Below are 16,072 nucleotides of genomic sequence, written 5' to 3'. Positions count from 1 at the left end.
AGGTGTAAACACTGTAAATGAAAGGGAAGTGCTTCATGAGAGAACATTTCATGGTCGTCAATATGTTTTTCAGCTAGAAACAGCAAGGCAACTTGTCTTTTTATTTTACAAATGGGTAAACCATGCAGCTACTATATTAAACCTTAATTCTCAGAGGGAAAAGATGAAGCTGAAATTAAAGAGTTAGTTTTTAGAACTGTGTTATGTAACCATGGAAGTCATGTTCAGGCAATATGAATGTAAATGCAATACCTTTTTTTGATGAGGTCATGATACAATTAAAGAGGATAGCGCATTGATTCTCAGTGTGATAATGGTTAACTGAAAACATGTTTTTTTTAACCACGATATTCATAGGGCTTTGTGGAGATGGAACATTTATGCATATTTCTTACTAACAGTTTGTAATATTTAAAATGTTAACTACTCCTATTCACTCTTGGCTCCTCAACATTTTAAAGGAAATCCATGCTTGTGGTTATTGCAAAAATGTGCTGCAAAATTCACAATCAAGCTTTCGTTTACTGAATTCCCATCCATTAAAGCATTTATTAGTGTGTTAGCATTTTTTAAAGTTGGGTTGATCATTATTAGGAGCATTTCATATTGAACCGTGTAGACTTTATGCTTATTAGTGTGTTTGCAGGCACCAGGATTTGTCAAAACAACATAATCTCAAGTCATTAAGGGCACATCACATGCTCAGTCGGATAAGTTACACCAGTTGATCGTGTAATTTCTTGTTTCACCTGGAGATAGAACCGTGTTTCTGACCCACTTTCTAAAGCTGATGTATTGCCACTTTCGTCTTCCTGCACAGCAGGAAAAAAGAAAGCACTGCTAAGAGTTTTTCCCAGCAAGGATATTTATTGCCAGCTCTGTGTATTGTCCACCCCCTACCTTCCCCCACTGAGGCAAATCACAGGGGAGGATGGCGCTCAGTACCACCTCTGAGTCAGGGGAGGTTCACGTTTGCTCAGGTGCTACTCAGTAACAGGTGCCAAATGTCCTTTTTGATGGAGGGTAAAGCTGACAGACAACTTACTCCATCTTGGTTATTTCCTCTCTAGCAGGCTTCATCGGGCTCCGTAAGCTCAATCAACTGACTGCATCACTTTATATCACACCATCGCTGCCCTATGTAAATACAATGCAGAGCTCTACTCAGTTGTCATGGGCTGGGTCATCCCAACATGTGCATTGCGTCCATCTGCTGTCCACTGGTCTTGTTTACAGCTGACGGAAGCATTGAAGAAAACCAGTATATTCCCAGTGCAGATAAAGGATGCATGCAGCCGGATGTGTCTTGATAAGATTCAACGAAAAAACATTTAATGCAAGAAAGATTCCATATTAGATTTTCCAAAAACCCACGAGAGCCACCAAGAATGAACCAGCAGTTGGAATAGAAATCCCAGCTGGATTGCTTCTGAAATTAAACAAACCAAAATGCTCATGAACGACATACTGTATATTGTCTTCTCCATACTCTTTGCATTGGTTCTTTATTGCCTGATGGAAATGGGTGCAAAAGAGAGTGACATGGAGTACATGACTAATCTGGACAAAGGTACCGTAATCACAGCCTTTGCTTTTATCATAATTACATATGGATTTTCTATGAATGAATGAATTACATTATTGGAAGGCCCTTTATTCTAAGATTTGAAATGTTCCCTGATGATTTTAAATTGTGACATTATCTAAGCTGACTGAGTTGGAACCAGTAGTTGCACAGTTCTCAAACATGGATCACTTTGGAAAGGTAATTTAAAGATTAGCTTCAGTTAATGGATCTGATCTAGATTTAGTGCTAATTAGCTGCTGCCCTTAAATAGTTGCTTAAATCTATGTAATCAACTTGGCTGATAGCTTTTAAAATACCCACAGCTTATTGAGTGCCTCAGATCAGCAGGTTTGCAATGAACTTAAGACACATTTTTGTTGGTGTTGAACCAACAGGGCCTAAATAACACTGTCAGCGTAAATGATCGTTTTCTGGTGACAGATGTGACCTTTCTGTCATTGTAGAAATAAATTACAAGAAATGTGTTTTTGCCAATGTTTCGTCTGTTCCCAAAAGGTCACTGGAGGTGAAAACAATCAGATATGAGGGGGTTACTTCACGGGCCAGTTGATGAAAGAAAGCAGCCTGTCTTATCTACTCTCATTCACTTTCAAAGCTTTTTCCTATATCAACACGTACAGCTCAAAGTAGTTAATGAATGTGTCAGAGAGCATATTATATTATTTGAATAACACTGTGGTCAGATTCATCATTCTGCATCATCTCTTTATAAATTGTGTTTAATGTGCACATATGCATGATTATAGTTTTATTTCTCTACTTGTAGTATCTGTTTGGCGAGGACATACTATGTCTCAAGTTCATAATTGTTTTTTTCATTTTGATTAAAATGTCTTTTCATACCTAAATGTTTAACAAAACACATCATTTTTCTCATGCTGTCCGGCTGAATTGTTCTGTCACTTCAAGTCCCCCCTCTCGAAAAATCCCATTGTGCTCTGATTGGCTCAAGAAACGTATGACCTTTGCAAAGGTAAATCTGAAGTAAAGGTAACACTTTAGCTGTAGGTGCAGATATTAAGATAGGGTGTGATATATTCTGAAGAACCTTTGTGACATTGGAAGGGGAGCCAAATCATGTCTCTATCTTCGGCAGCCCACATTATACTGACTGAGGTCTCTTATTCCACAGTTTGTGGGTTGGTACAGTAAGAACAGATGCCCAAATGTATGTGTACAAGCCTTGGAGAGTCAGGTTAATGCTTTTAAATGTAGAGTAGAGCTTTGTGTTGACCATGTGATCTTATGCTCTCATACACACAAATATATTTTGTAATTCTTTTCACATCCTTTCCTCTCTTACCCTGTTCACACATGCTTTACATGTTTGATCATATGCCCCAAATAAATTAGTAATTACTTCCAGCTTCTAACAAAGCTGTTGCAATCTCAAAAATGTTTAGCATTGCGACAGACAGTAACCACAAGAGGGGTTTGCATGTATTAGTGTTCTCCATGCTTGCAATATCTGGTGGTTTTATTTGGACTCTAGTGAATGGAACATGTTGTTTACATGATATGCATCAAAGAGTGTTGGTGCACTCCAGTAACATACAGTATGGAATATTAATGTGCTGAAAAATTCAGTATTGCTATATGTTTCTAACCGGCAGATAAGATGGAGGCAGAGCTTCCATTAATAGCAGAAGCTTTTGTTTTAAAAGTAATGACAATAATTAGACTGTGAGAATTCTTTAATATACATAGAGAGTAAACCATTGTGTGAACTGATTTAATTGCTTTACAATGGAGGGTTGTGTTCATGTTTAGTAGTCACTATTAATCTTAGACATTTTACCCCCTTTGATGGATTAGCTGTATTAGTTTTGGCAAGAAGACCCCATACATAGTATACTGAGCAATAATATCAATACTCCTCTGGAGAATGGTGTGACAGCGAGCCATTATCTGGACAGCTCGAGACAGACACTCTCAGGACTGATTATGGGTCTTTTTCTGAGCTACTGCCTCAAGGTTGGGGTTGAGAACTGCTTAGTTTTATTCAATTTTTGATTACAATTTCACTAGTTCCTGAACATGGACATATTATCCTCAACCCATATGAATCAGCCAAGTCTCTAGACTGTGCATTTCTGTAGGAGAGGATACACAAGTCACAGTAAGTAACACTAACAAAAGCTGCTATTAACAGTCTTTAAAAGGAAAGAACAAACTCAGATTTTCACAGGTGAATCCAGTCTGGCTCTCTGGCAACAAACACGTCCAATAGTGAACTATTAATAAAGTCAAATCAAAGGGTAGGGTTTGTTCATTTGAACAGCTTCTTATCATTGAGCTTCTGTGAATTGAGCTGTAGAGAAAAGTCCTCCTAGACTTGACCAAACAAATTCGTTTGAAGTTGTATATAATGCCAACATAATCTTCAGCTGGTGATGTATATTGGCAAGAAAATTCTTTAAAAAACCACAATATTAAAACGGCAAAACAAATACGGGACTACAACCACGAGGAGAAAGCCTGCAGAAGAACAATATGAATAGCAATCACCTTCAGACATTTCATGCAGTATACACTGTACTGATTTCTTAACTGTATATTTACAACGTTGCAACATCACTAACATTTTGTACTTTCGAAATGGTTGTATTCAAACTATTTACAACCACACACTTTTTTTTAAATCTTGCACTACTTGTACATTTTGAAAGCACTTAAAGAGAGTACTAGAGTTGCTAGGAAATAACATCTCCTAAGTAGAATGTCTTAGTGTGCTGTGAAAAAATGAGAAATAAGGAGCTGCTTATCTTTTTACTGTTTATGAATGTGTATAGTACAGAAATTAGAATTTTAAGTAAACATTCATCTGTTTAAAGTTGTATTTTCTTCAGACAGAAAGAAACATTTGGACTTTTCACACCTAATGTTTGCCCAGCACCTTTCCACTGTTGTAGGTCCCAAGTTGCCAAAATAAATAGGAGTTTATCTTCAGCGGCCAGTTTGATTGAAAAAGATTTGATGTGTTACTTCAGAAAACGTCTACAGCAATGTGAGGATATAAAAGATAAAAGCATTTTGAAATGTCCTGGTATATTGGTAATAAGTTGACAACTGAGCTTAGCTTGGAAGCCACATAAACACAGTGTCTCCTGTTGAGTTTTCACAGTTCCCTCTGCTTACCCTCATGTCGCTCTTCAATAACCTTATTGGAAAATAATAAGAAACAATCGCCAAAAGCCGAATTAATGTGCTTATCAGCAATTATTTCCCTTGATATACCTGCTCTTGGCAGAGTGTCTGTACTTTAGACCGACTCTACCTTACACTGTTGTTTTAACCGTGGTTTTTATTTTGTGTGTAACAATGATTGTTATAGCAACAGTATTACAAAAGATTACTTCAAATATGGCTGCTGATGCATTTACCTCTACTGTATTCCTGCAAACAGAAATGAAAAATTGCCTGCAAAACAAGCAATTAAAACAATTACAATTTGAATTTGAAAGTTAGCTTCTGTACATTTGGGATTTGAGTGGATTTCAAGGGATGGTGCTGATTTAGCAGTCAGAGCTTGTCTGGCAGGACATTTTACAGCGTAGGTGTCCTGACAGTGAAATCCAGCCATCTTTCATCCTGAGCCTGGACCTTGCAACAGACAGCAGCCCTGCCTGTGGTGTCAGAGCTCCACTCTGACTTAAAAGGTCAGAGATATAGCTGGGGGCAAGGCCTCGACAAACCATAAAAAATGATCAATAAAATCTTGAAATGAGATTAAAGAAAAGAAATGGTTGCCAAATGGTTCTTCACTTAGACCTGGCCAAAAGCCTGGCTGGATTTTATATTATGATTGTCTGGTTGTTTGCTAAAAGGATAAGGAAGTTTAGTGAATCTTATGCATATATGCCAATTAAAATGTGCCTCAAGTAGGCATTTTTCTGTAGACCATAGAAGAAGGCATGAAAGGGATAAAAGAAGAAGTTGTAAAAGTAATAAGCTATATAAGAATATGTTTAAGTCTCTGCATTCCTAAAGCAATTTTATTTTGTTAGGATTCCCATGTTAATGAAAAACCTGGCTAGAATTAGGAATTGCCACCCAACCTTCAAACTCTAATTGAAGGTTGAAGGTTTTTAAAAAGAACATTCAGCTAAAATGACAGAAGTCCACCGTTTTAGAGATTGAATATTATAGTATGTTTTTTTTACTAACATACAGTATATGGCTATCACTAACTTGGCTCTAAAGGGAACCATCCAGAAAACTGACATTAAGTCTTGGTGTACCAAATGTAACTTAAGAGGTGAAGGAATATTTTCATTTCTTCATATTTCTTTCTTGTCTCATGTAAAATGTTCCTTCAATTTGAGCAGGATGTTTTCAGTGCTTCAAAAAATGTTGTTTTACGAGCACACAGAAAATATTGTATTTTTGTAATAATCTCTTTCAAGAATATTTGAGAATAAACTGTTATACTGTAGGTCTTTAGTTAGTAAAGAAGGTTGAGTCAAGGTTGGGTGTCTTCAGAAAAGGCTTCACGGGATTATAAAATATGTGACATTACCATTAGTCCTGAAGCAATTTACAGTGGTGTTACAACCTATGTGACCTTTTGAAGAATTTAGTAGGTATAATGTCGGCTGAACTGATCTAGGAGTCATGTGTGACAGTGTCTATTAGTCCTTGTGGAGAAAAAGACTGAACCAAGTGAGGATAAGTTATGCAAACACAAGTGAAAGAGGAGTAACACTGGGAATCCAACAGGATGTTGAGAGCAAACTGTAAGGCTCGTTTTACAAAACTTCATACTGAGTTGGAACTGAGAGCTGTCTGTATTTGTCTCACTTGGGAGGCGGCAAGCTCCATTATTTCTCTTTCCCTCCACCAAGGAACGCACACCACAAGAGGCTTCATGTTTTAATTAAATGGAATACACTGCGGATATTCAACTTCCATTTCTCCCAACATGCTGGCAAATAGGCCACACAGTTTAGACTAAGCAAATTAATTACACTTGTGTCAACTAACAGTAATTTCAGTGATTAATTACTATGTTCTCAAGAGTATATTGTCTCCTTTAATACCTTGTGACTATTATTGCAACATAGCCTGTTTTTTTTTTCTCCAAAATTACAGTTTTCAGCTTCACAAGATTAACTGTGCACACAAATGAGAATTAATGTTCTTTAGTTTATTTATTTTTTGTTTCAGATTTAGCAATAACATGTTGGGTTGAATAAAGTCTTCTCAGACTTAATAAAACACATTTAATTGTATTTGCATTCAAAAACGTTCATCCATTCATGTTTTTAATTTTCTATTGAGCTTTAGCACCATAATTAAAATAAAACTCTTGACATGTTAGTAGGTATTGCCTGTATTATCAAGTCAACGTGTCTTATATGAATCAAACGTGTATATGCATTGCTGTTAAACAGTCATTTATTACAAATATCAGATGTAATAATTGCTTGGCTCAATGGAGACCTATAGTGTAAGAATAGGCAGTTTTTCTTTGCAATATCAACAAATCAATTTCCATAAGTGAGTTTTCAGTGTGACATGTTTGATTTGTGGATACATATTGTGTTATTGCCGGCACCCTATGACCTTGCCATGACTCATTTGCATGCAGAAGGGAGCTCAGAACCTCCGACATCTTTCTTTGCGCTGATGCTGTCGTAGAATCAAGCACCAGAGGTGAACTTGGTTTGATAAACTGCCTCGAATTAATTTCATATGAATATTAACAATTGTTATTAATCCGTAATGAATGGAGACATTGGCTATTTCTTCAACTGTTTTCTGAGTTATTTGTTTTCTTTTTATCCTGCCCGCAGTTTACAGTTTATTCTGCAGTGGTGTGCTTGACTGCTCTCCAGCCATTCATCAAGGCACTGCTTTCCATTATTTGGTGCAGTCAGCTGAAACTGAGAAAGACTTTTGGGGTGGTATGGCTCATTCTTCCTCTACTAACTCTCTGTGCTGCTCAACAGAGATGCTCCTTGTATTTTTCTTACCCCCTGGATCACTGGTCATTAGAGGAGTCGGTAAAATTATGTATGCGATGTGGTTTTAAGACTGGCTTTCCCAGCATGCCTTTATTTTCCAAGAGATCAAAACAGAACCAACAGATTTTCACATCATCATCAATAATAATAAAGCACTCTATTTACATTCATCGGCCAGCTCTCTTAATCCTCCCTTTAAGATTAGTCATAAAGATTTATTTCACATTCACATTTTCAAGATTCCCACACAGCCCGCAACTATGAAAATCAATACTCAACTATTGTATTCTTGGCTTCTAATATTGTCAGACTCAGAATCCATCAGGCTACGGTCTGTGCTGTTCTGATAACAGCATGAAGAGCGGCTGGTTGAGATGAAATGAAATAGTTTATCACTAATGCACATACTCAACAGCCAGCCATTCTGGACATCTGTATTCATATTTATACTCTACACCTGCTGCACATCCCACGCTCAAATGTGTAGAGATGAAGGGCGGACAATTACATCTAGTCTGTGTTTTAGCGGACATCTGTGTCTGTGGTTTCCCTTGTAAATCAAATCATTAAATATTTGTGTACAATGGAGATGCTATCCTCTCTTCCCAATTTACATTTCTACCTCATTTCAGCTCTGCAGGTAAATATTTGATTCATGAGGCAGTGTCACTTGATGCTGTATGAAAGTTAATGTCACAGTGGAGGGATGTGTCAGCAGCATTCTGACTGTGAAGCACAGCAAACAACTTGACTAATCTCGTCTGTGCTGACATTGTGACTGATGATCAGTGAGCTGTGGGCCCACCTGAATGTGCTGGACCATAATCTCCCGGCTCAGGGTGATATTGCCAGTTTCAGCCTTCACTGGAGTGGGCTTTTAGCTTTAGCACTAAGAAGAAGAAAAAAATACAGCAGCTCTCAGATCTATGTGACCATCATAAAAAAAGAAAACATTGTGAAAGGGGAAAGCACTGCCAAGGGACCAATTACAGCTTTAAGGCTTAGGCCTATAAGCAGGCTGATGTTGGGAGTGTTTTGATTAAAAGCACGACACAAAATCAAATTGATTAAAAGCTTGGATTTGAATTGATTTAGTTAAATGTATATGCAAAAATAAGTTCATTGTAAGTTCAGGGTTCCACACTTCATGTTTTTATCTTAACCTCCCTTTCTGGAAAGCCATAAGGAGGCTGAATTGAAAAGACAACGAGACAGAGAAAAACACTGATATGACTTATCATATATTGGGTTTTTTCTTTTACCAAAGCACTTCAAATAGTTGCCAGCATGAAATAAAGCAAACGCTAATGTTACTCATGTGTCAGGGGCCACCAGCTTTCATCAAGATATCTCGGGTTACTCAATCCTCACCTCGCCTATTCACAGCCATGGCACCCTCGTGGCAGGCAGGTTGAATGTCTAAAAGCTGTCTGTAAATATGTGCACACTGTCAAACAGTACCTGGCCTTGATGGAAAAGAAAAAGTTTCCTCTTATTCAGTATATTACATTTGAGTGCATGAAAAGTGATACAGATATGCCCAGCATTGAAGTCCTTCAACATGTAGAACTGATATGCTTTGTGTTTTAGAGTTGGCAGTATGCCCTCCCCAAAGGCATATTGCAAAAGTACAGGTTTATTCCTCATTACATCACTGCACTTCACTGAGTTTTCTTGGATCATCAGTGGAGCAGACAACCTTCATATTTCCGTTACTCCTCTCAGAGATGTTTGTTCCCTTTCACTGGCAGGCTTTTACAGGAAATCACAGCCATGGCTCAACATAATCTACACGTTTACTTCGAAGCTTTTATTGTATCTTTCTTGGCCTTAAGTATTTATTGTTTTTTTGCGGTAAAGCCACCATGTTTATTTTTTATGTAAGACAATAGTTTTCTGTTGGGAATAAATTTGACAATCCAAGTGTAAATTGGTCTAGTGTAAGTCAGAAATGTTCAAATCCTACATTTAATTTAATCTGCAGTTCCCGTAATTTAAAGGTGCATCTTTCATTGGTGGAGGACAGTGTATTGCATCTTAGAAGCAGTTCATAATACATCTCAGGTATGACAAGTTTATGATATTTTTCAATAATAAATTAGGCAATTGTTAGACACCAAAATGTATAATCTTAAAAGTGCTAAAACAGATTTCAGTCAAACACTCTGCTCATGCCCAAGCCTTTTAAAATAGTTAAAACTACGATGTGGGTGTAGAACGTTTATGTCAGGTCTTTAAATCAGTATTGACACATTGTTAGGTTATTTTTTTTATTATTGTTCTAATGTTTTTTACCTATACCAATACTTGTTTTACATGGTGCTGCAACAAAAACATTTCTCAATTTGGGATTAATAAAATTGATCTTATTTTATGTTACCAATATCCCTCTGTTACTGGAGTAAAGCACCATTAATCTTTTATGATTAAAAAAATATGATCTAGTTGTTACTTTTTAATTATCAAGGCCTTCCCCATAACAATATAATAACAATGTATTATCTCTTATGTAACCACAATATAATAAACCATAATAAACCAAAGGTCAATTAAATATTGTTAGTGGAATATGCTGCCTTGCGGGACACACATGAACATATTTCTATTTAAGTGAGGTCAGTGTAGACGGTTACACAGCACTACTCAAAGTAGCTTTTGGTTACGTTTAGAATATAGTTTGGCGCTGTACTGTAGAAGTTAGACCCTCCAATCACCATCTCAAATAAAAATGAAATACAGTCTGTAGTCGGCACTGGGGATTATGTTTCCACAGAAAGGACAGTATTTGCCACACTCTAGGCTGCTACAGAATGTCAAGACTGGAATTTCATGAATGTATTAGGGGAAGCTCAGTAAGCTGCAGTGCACTGTAACCTGCACTGACACTTCTTTTAAAACGATGCTCAAGAGAGGGCCTTGTTACTGATTATGTGAACAGCCTTTATTGGCCTCGCTGGCGTAATTACAAGGAATTTCAAAACAGGTTTTTAAAGAAATCATGCATACCTCAACCAAAACTTGAGGGATTGAGTAATATATTCATTACCATTTGGATTTTCACCTTTTATTTCTTGCAATTCTGTGAAGAGTGAGTAGTATACACTGGAGACACTGTCAGAAGAGATGGTAGCGTAGATGATATGACAAGAGTTGAAAGTCATGCAACAACTGACAAAAACACCTCTGCATGGTTCTCCACATAAAATTCATTCACATCAATTTCACTTTTTAAATGACATGTAAGTCTGATTTTGCTGGACTATCTACTGACACCCAGCCAAATGCATTTCAATTATTGTAACGATGAAATGGTGACGTATTTGTTGATGTGATAGTGAGTGATAATATTTAATGAGCAGATAAGTTATGTGCACTGTTGGAATCATTTTCCTGTTGCTATTTATAGACAGCCTTACCTTCACCTATAGCTGACAATGGTCTCCATCAGGACAATCAAGGTCAAGGAAGGTCCACAGACCTCTGGCTGGCCCGATCGCCTCTGCTCCACCATTTGAGCTGGACTAATGAGGCAGACAGTTGCTCCCTTAGCTGAAAAGTCCCCGTGGTGAAGTGTACCTGGGAGAGGCAGAGACAATGTCACCTTCATATCAAGGCACATTACAAGAAGAAAACAAAGCAGATCTGTGAAATCAGGAGAACACATGAACAAAGATTAGCAGTGATAATGCAGCGCATTTAGCTTCAAGCATGAACTCAAGAGCTCTTACACGGTTGCTATTTACTGCTGTTATCCCTAAAGAGGCCTGTCTGGTCAGCCTCATTTTAAGCCTTCACTTGTGTTCGCACAAATAAAGAGTATTGGTTTTAGACATCTGTTTCTGAAGCTTGCCAGAGTTCAATAAAACATAGGCAGGAAACTCTTCTGCAATGTAATTAGGGGACTTTGCTGAGGCGACAAGTACAAATGCGGAATAAGAAGGTAAAATCCAGCAAGGCTGGGTGATTAGGCCTCATTTGGATGTCTTCTGCACACTGTGACGAGCGGCTGTTTCAGGGCAAGGCAGTCGCTCGGATCGAAGGCCCACAGTGTCTAGGATTATGTGTCAATTTACCACCCAGCTGCAGCTCTAGACTCTACTGCAGAACATGACTACCTCTAATTAGGCCATGCTACCAATTAGGGCCCTGCAATAAGGGAGCAAGGAAGGCGCTCTGGGAGAGTAAAACCTACCATTGCCTCCATTGTAAAAAAAAAGAAGACCATTGTTTTCTAGCACCAACAGCTGTCCAAGGCTAGAGTCCATGTCAACCAGGCTTCCATTAAGTTATATTTGGTTTACAGGGATGTAATGAAGACATAAATGTAATTGGGCGTAAGTGTAAATGTATGGTGATGGAAATTACAATGAAAGGTGTCAAGTCTGAATGGCATATTCATGTGGTTTAGTAAAAACACAATCATTCCAACACTCCAATTTATTCACGTCTTGGTGATGACCTCAGACTTTGTTTTTATGATCCAACAGGTGGACAAGGTCAGTTCCCCATAACTCAGAATGTGACCGTGGTGGAGGGGGGCTCAGCCAACATGACCTGTCGTGTGGATTACAATGATAACACTTCCCTCCAGTGGTCAAACCCTGCACAACAGACCCTATTCTTTGGGGACAAGAAAGGTGAGTAATGTTCCTGAGGATAACGGCTGTAATGATAAAATGATGAGATATGATAAAGATGTCTTACCCACACTTCATTACTGCAGAAGTCTTCTTCATTAAGTTTTCAAATTTGGAATGAGCGAAATTGTCTCTGTCTGCCTGCGAGCACACAATTCCACTGAATACAGGAAAAAGACAAGATAAGAGGGAAATGCATTACTCATAATGTAGACACAGACCTTTAATGAATTTATGTCTCCATTGATGTCCCAGGGCACACACTAAACAGAAATACGCTGTTTTTTAATTGAACTTTTGTAATCATGCAACACTGACAGTGTTGTCTACAACACAGTAACGCCTGTGGATTGTGAGATGATTTGGCTTAATTAGCGTTTTAGCTGCCCTACATTTGTATTGCTGTTTGGATGTCACTGGAAAAGGACAAAAAGAAGCACACTGTTGCAACCTCGTGAAACAAAACCCTAGCCAGAATTAATTATAATGTGCTCTCACCAGCCAAACCCAATTTAAAGGTGACAAAAGTCTGGAGTTGATAAATTGGAATTGGGGTGAAAGGGAGTATAACAGTGGACTGGTCTTGTAAGAGTTGGGTGTGTTCATATTTCAGTGTTTCTCACAGCATATTACCCATTTCATTTATGCTGTAGCTGCTAATACAATATCATTGGTTCAGTGATTGAAGATTAGCTTTTCCTTTGAATAACAATTGATAGGAGAGAGAGACGCCAGAGTGAACCAACAGAAAGAGAGTCACAGTCTGGTTTGAAGTAATACTTTCCCTCTCGCAAGTGATTGGATTTAGTAATGAGGTCTAAGGTGTTTTATTAGAAGAAATTACTTTCAATACCATTAAATGAAAGTTAACCAAACCTTACGAAACTCTTAAGTAAATGGTCTAAATGTGTCCTAAGCATTTGAATTCAAGCCAAAACGCTTATTATTTTTACCTCTATTTTGTCAATGTGCAATTGATAAAGCATATTAATATTTGACTTAGCACACCCAGTTCATTCAATTATATCACAAAAAAAACTTCTTAAATAACTTATTTTTGTTGTTTCATTTAACTTCATTAAATCAATCTAACAATGCTTCATCCATATTTCTCATCTCCTGTGAATGCAAATTCTTAATCTGTATCTATACCCATAATGCTGCTGTAATAACAATGTTGCGGGGGCTTGGAGAGCCCAGTATGTTAGAGCCATTTTGCCCTTCTTCGGCGGCCATTTATATTGCATGACAGATTTTTTTTCCTCAGCAATATGGATGACAAAAAGAATGTAGCCACTCAGCAGAGGTTGCCAGGGCTAAGTATTGGAACACTTCCTCTCAATCGCCTTTTAAACAGCCAAATGAAAAGCTTTATTGGCACAACTAATACGATACTTGTGAGGCCATCAGGAGAAATGGGAGGTGTGGATCAACACAGGCTTCATGTGGGGAAGAGAGTGGGACACCTGGGAAGAAATCTCTACTGTGCCAAATCACCAGTTAATTGCTTGGCAAAGGACTGCAACTGTCCTTCTTCCCCCGTTTGTTGTGCCTTCTTGTAGAAGCCAATAAGAAATGTTAGAATCACACTTATGCTAGCTCTCAGTCCAACAACTAACGGCCGACTGGCTGAGCTTGAGGCAGGCTGTTTCCTCCCTCTGATGAACATCTGGTCAGTGAGTAGATTAGATTAATATAACTATGTTGCATTCTCTTGATCTCAGTGTTTAGATTTTCTTTTTTAACCTGCTGTTTAGATGCGTCTATTCATTTTCCCTGTGTTTGTTGTCTCTGTCCTTTGTCTTTGTTGTCCACCTCTCTGCTTACAACATCCCCATGGGTGTTCATGACAGCATAGCCATATGTTACCAGTTGATGCACATGCAAGTTTCGCCTTATTCTCTTCCCACAAAGGTAGTTTGTCATTGTGCATGCGTGTCCCCAAGGAAATGCAGCCTTACCACTGTGTGGGATTTAATGCTCAACATAGACAAGTAGTGATGATAAACAAACATCAGATTTTCTGTCTTAAATTAGACAAAATGCATTTTAAGGCATTTTCTTAAAGTCTATTTTCCGTTAAGCTTCGTATTAAAGATAAGGGGCATTTGACTGGATGTGTTTGGAGTTTGAGTTAATATAGGAGGGAAGGGAAAGACTATTAAAATGACCTTTTAAATTCCTTTAAGCAGCTGTGGAGTGAAGTAAAGAGAAACATCTGTAGGAGGTTTGCTATTAGATCTATTGGGTTTGACAGCTGCTGGGTAAAGTAAGACAAAATCTGATCTTTGCCCTGACTATAATTTGCTCCATTTTAATTCAGGTCTGACAAATGAGAATATGAAAAAGCCCCAAAGAGTAGCTATTACAGCCAAGGACAAAGGGGATTTCAGTGTCCTTCCAGAATTTTAATGACCCTCAATACCTTAAGTCTACTTCAGTATATCAATAAGAAAAGCAAGTATGTGTATGTTTTGCATCAAACATTATTCACAAAAGTGCAATTTATGATCTTTTTCTGATCTGCTGAAATGGTTTGTTTGAATTTAGGCCACCTATATAATATTGGGAAAATATATTTGTAAAAATGAACATTGACAATTGGAAGGGGAGGGAATATGATCTGTGTTTTCTTAATGTGTAAAACAGATACAAAAACATACAGAGGTCATTTGAACCAATGACTGATGCCATAATTTTCTGTCAAGGACAATGTCCAGTAATGACAATGTGACTCAATTAACAATTATTCTGTTGCATGTTTCAATTCAATTACCATAAGGATCAGAATGGTACACTATTACTTTGTAAGCCGCTGGGAGTCTTCAGGTAGGTAAGTATGTATCCCAGCAGTGCGTCCTACAAGTTGTGACCTTTAATTTGTCTACACAGCAATGTCACATCTCATCACAGAAGGGGAACAGGGATAAGAGTTGTGGTTGCAGGTGGGAAGGAAATAGTTGGCAGGTTACAGCTTAATAGCTTAATGTATCTTTGGTGTGAGCGTAAATGGTAAGAAGGAACTCTATCTCATCCTCTCCAAAAAAGAGGATCAGTCAAACCTTGTGGAGCTCCAAGAGAGTGTTGACCTTGCTGGATTCCAAAGCCGATCCATATGGGTTGGACTGTCTTCGCACATTTGTCTAAAAGCTGAACACAGTCCTCCTCTTATATCATGCCAGCTGGCTTCTTGGCACGTTCCACCTAATCCATTATGTATATCTGAGTCTTGGTTGATTGTTTCCACCTCAAAGGCTTCCGACTACAATATGGCAAGGACCATAATGCAGATTCCTTCACACTACCGCCACAGATCTGAGAAAAACAAAGATAGATCACCTTAATAGCCGTGGCAACACATCTTTCATACATTAGACCAATTAGCGTGGACTGTCGACGAAGCGGCTCTCTGCTGGGCCGCCACATTGAGGAAATCGATTTGGACCATATGTCTTTTGTAGTATTATGCCTTTTATACGTTGCCGGGGTTATGAATTATTATTACTGAGCTGGACAAATGAGAGCAGAGCTGTCCGTTGCTGTCTTCATTATGAATTACTACTCTTTCGGGTTCTATGGGAAAAGGATAAAACTTAGGTTGCAATGCTGTAGAGAATGGTAATGACATCCTGAAGGCATGCAGGATGGAAGCAGATACTGTTGTCAGATACGGTGAATATGAATAATGAAATTAATGGGAAACTACTGCCAGTTGCATGTCAAAGGCAGATAACAAATTGCTCATTTGAACTACAGTAAGTGTTTGTAGCAGGGATATGGAGACATATACATACATGCTGTGGCAACTTGCACAGCCTTTTTCATCATCTCAATTCAATCTCGCAGAGGTTTATGGTTCATCGTTCATGACATTTAATTGG

The 16,072-nt window shown here is 38.1% G+C and overlaps 1 protein-coding gene across 4 annotated transcripts in view; it reads left to right on the top strand.

The window, feature by feature from the left end:
- Nucleotides 1–16,072, top strand: part of LOC134879709 (cell adhesion molecule 2-like) — a 115,883-nt gene that overhangs the window by 76,967 nt on the left and 22,844 nt on the right. For all 4 annotated transcript variants that reach the window (XM_063906196.1, XM_063906195.1, XM_063906194.1 and 1 more), the window contains one exon: nucleotides 12,042–12,191. In XM_063906196.1, coding sequence (XP_063762266.1) covers nucleotides 12,042–12,191 — 150 coding nt within the window. The remainder of the gene's footprint in view (nucleotides 1–12,041; nucleotides 12,192–16,072) is intronic.

The sequence above is a fragment of the Eleginops maclovinus genome, chromosome 18 (assembly GCF_036324505.1).
Source record: "Eleginops maclovinus isolate JMC-PN-2008 ecotype Puerto Natales chromosome 18, JC_Emac_rtc_rv5, whole genome shotgun sequence".
Taxonomy (NCBI): domain Eukaryota; kingdom Metazoa; phylum Chordata; class Actinopteri; order Perciformes; family Eleginopidae; genus Eleginops; species Eleginops maclovinus.
Note: the sequence above shows the minus strand (reverse complement) of the source record. Positions and strands in the feature narration are given on the sequence as shown.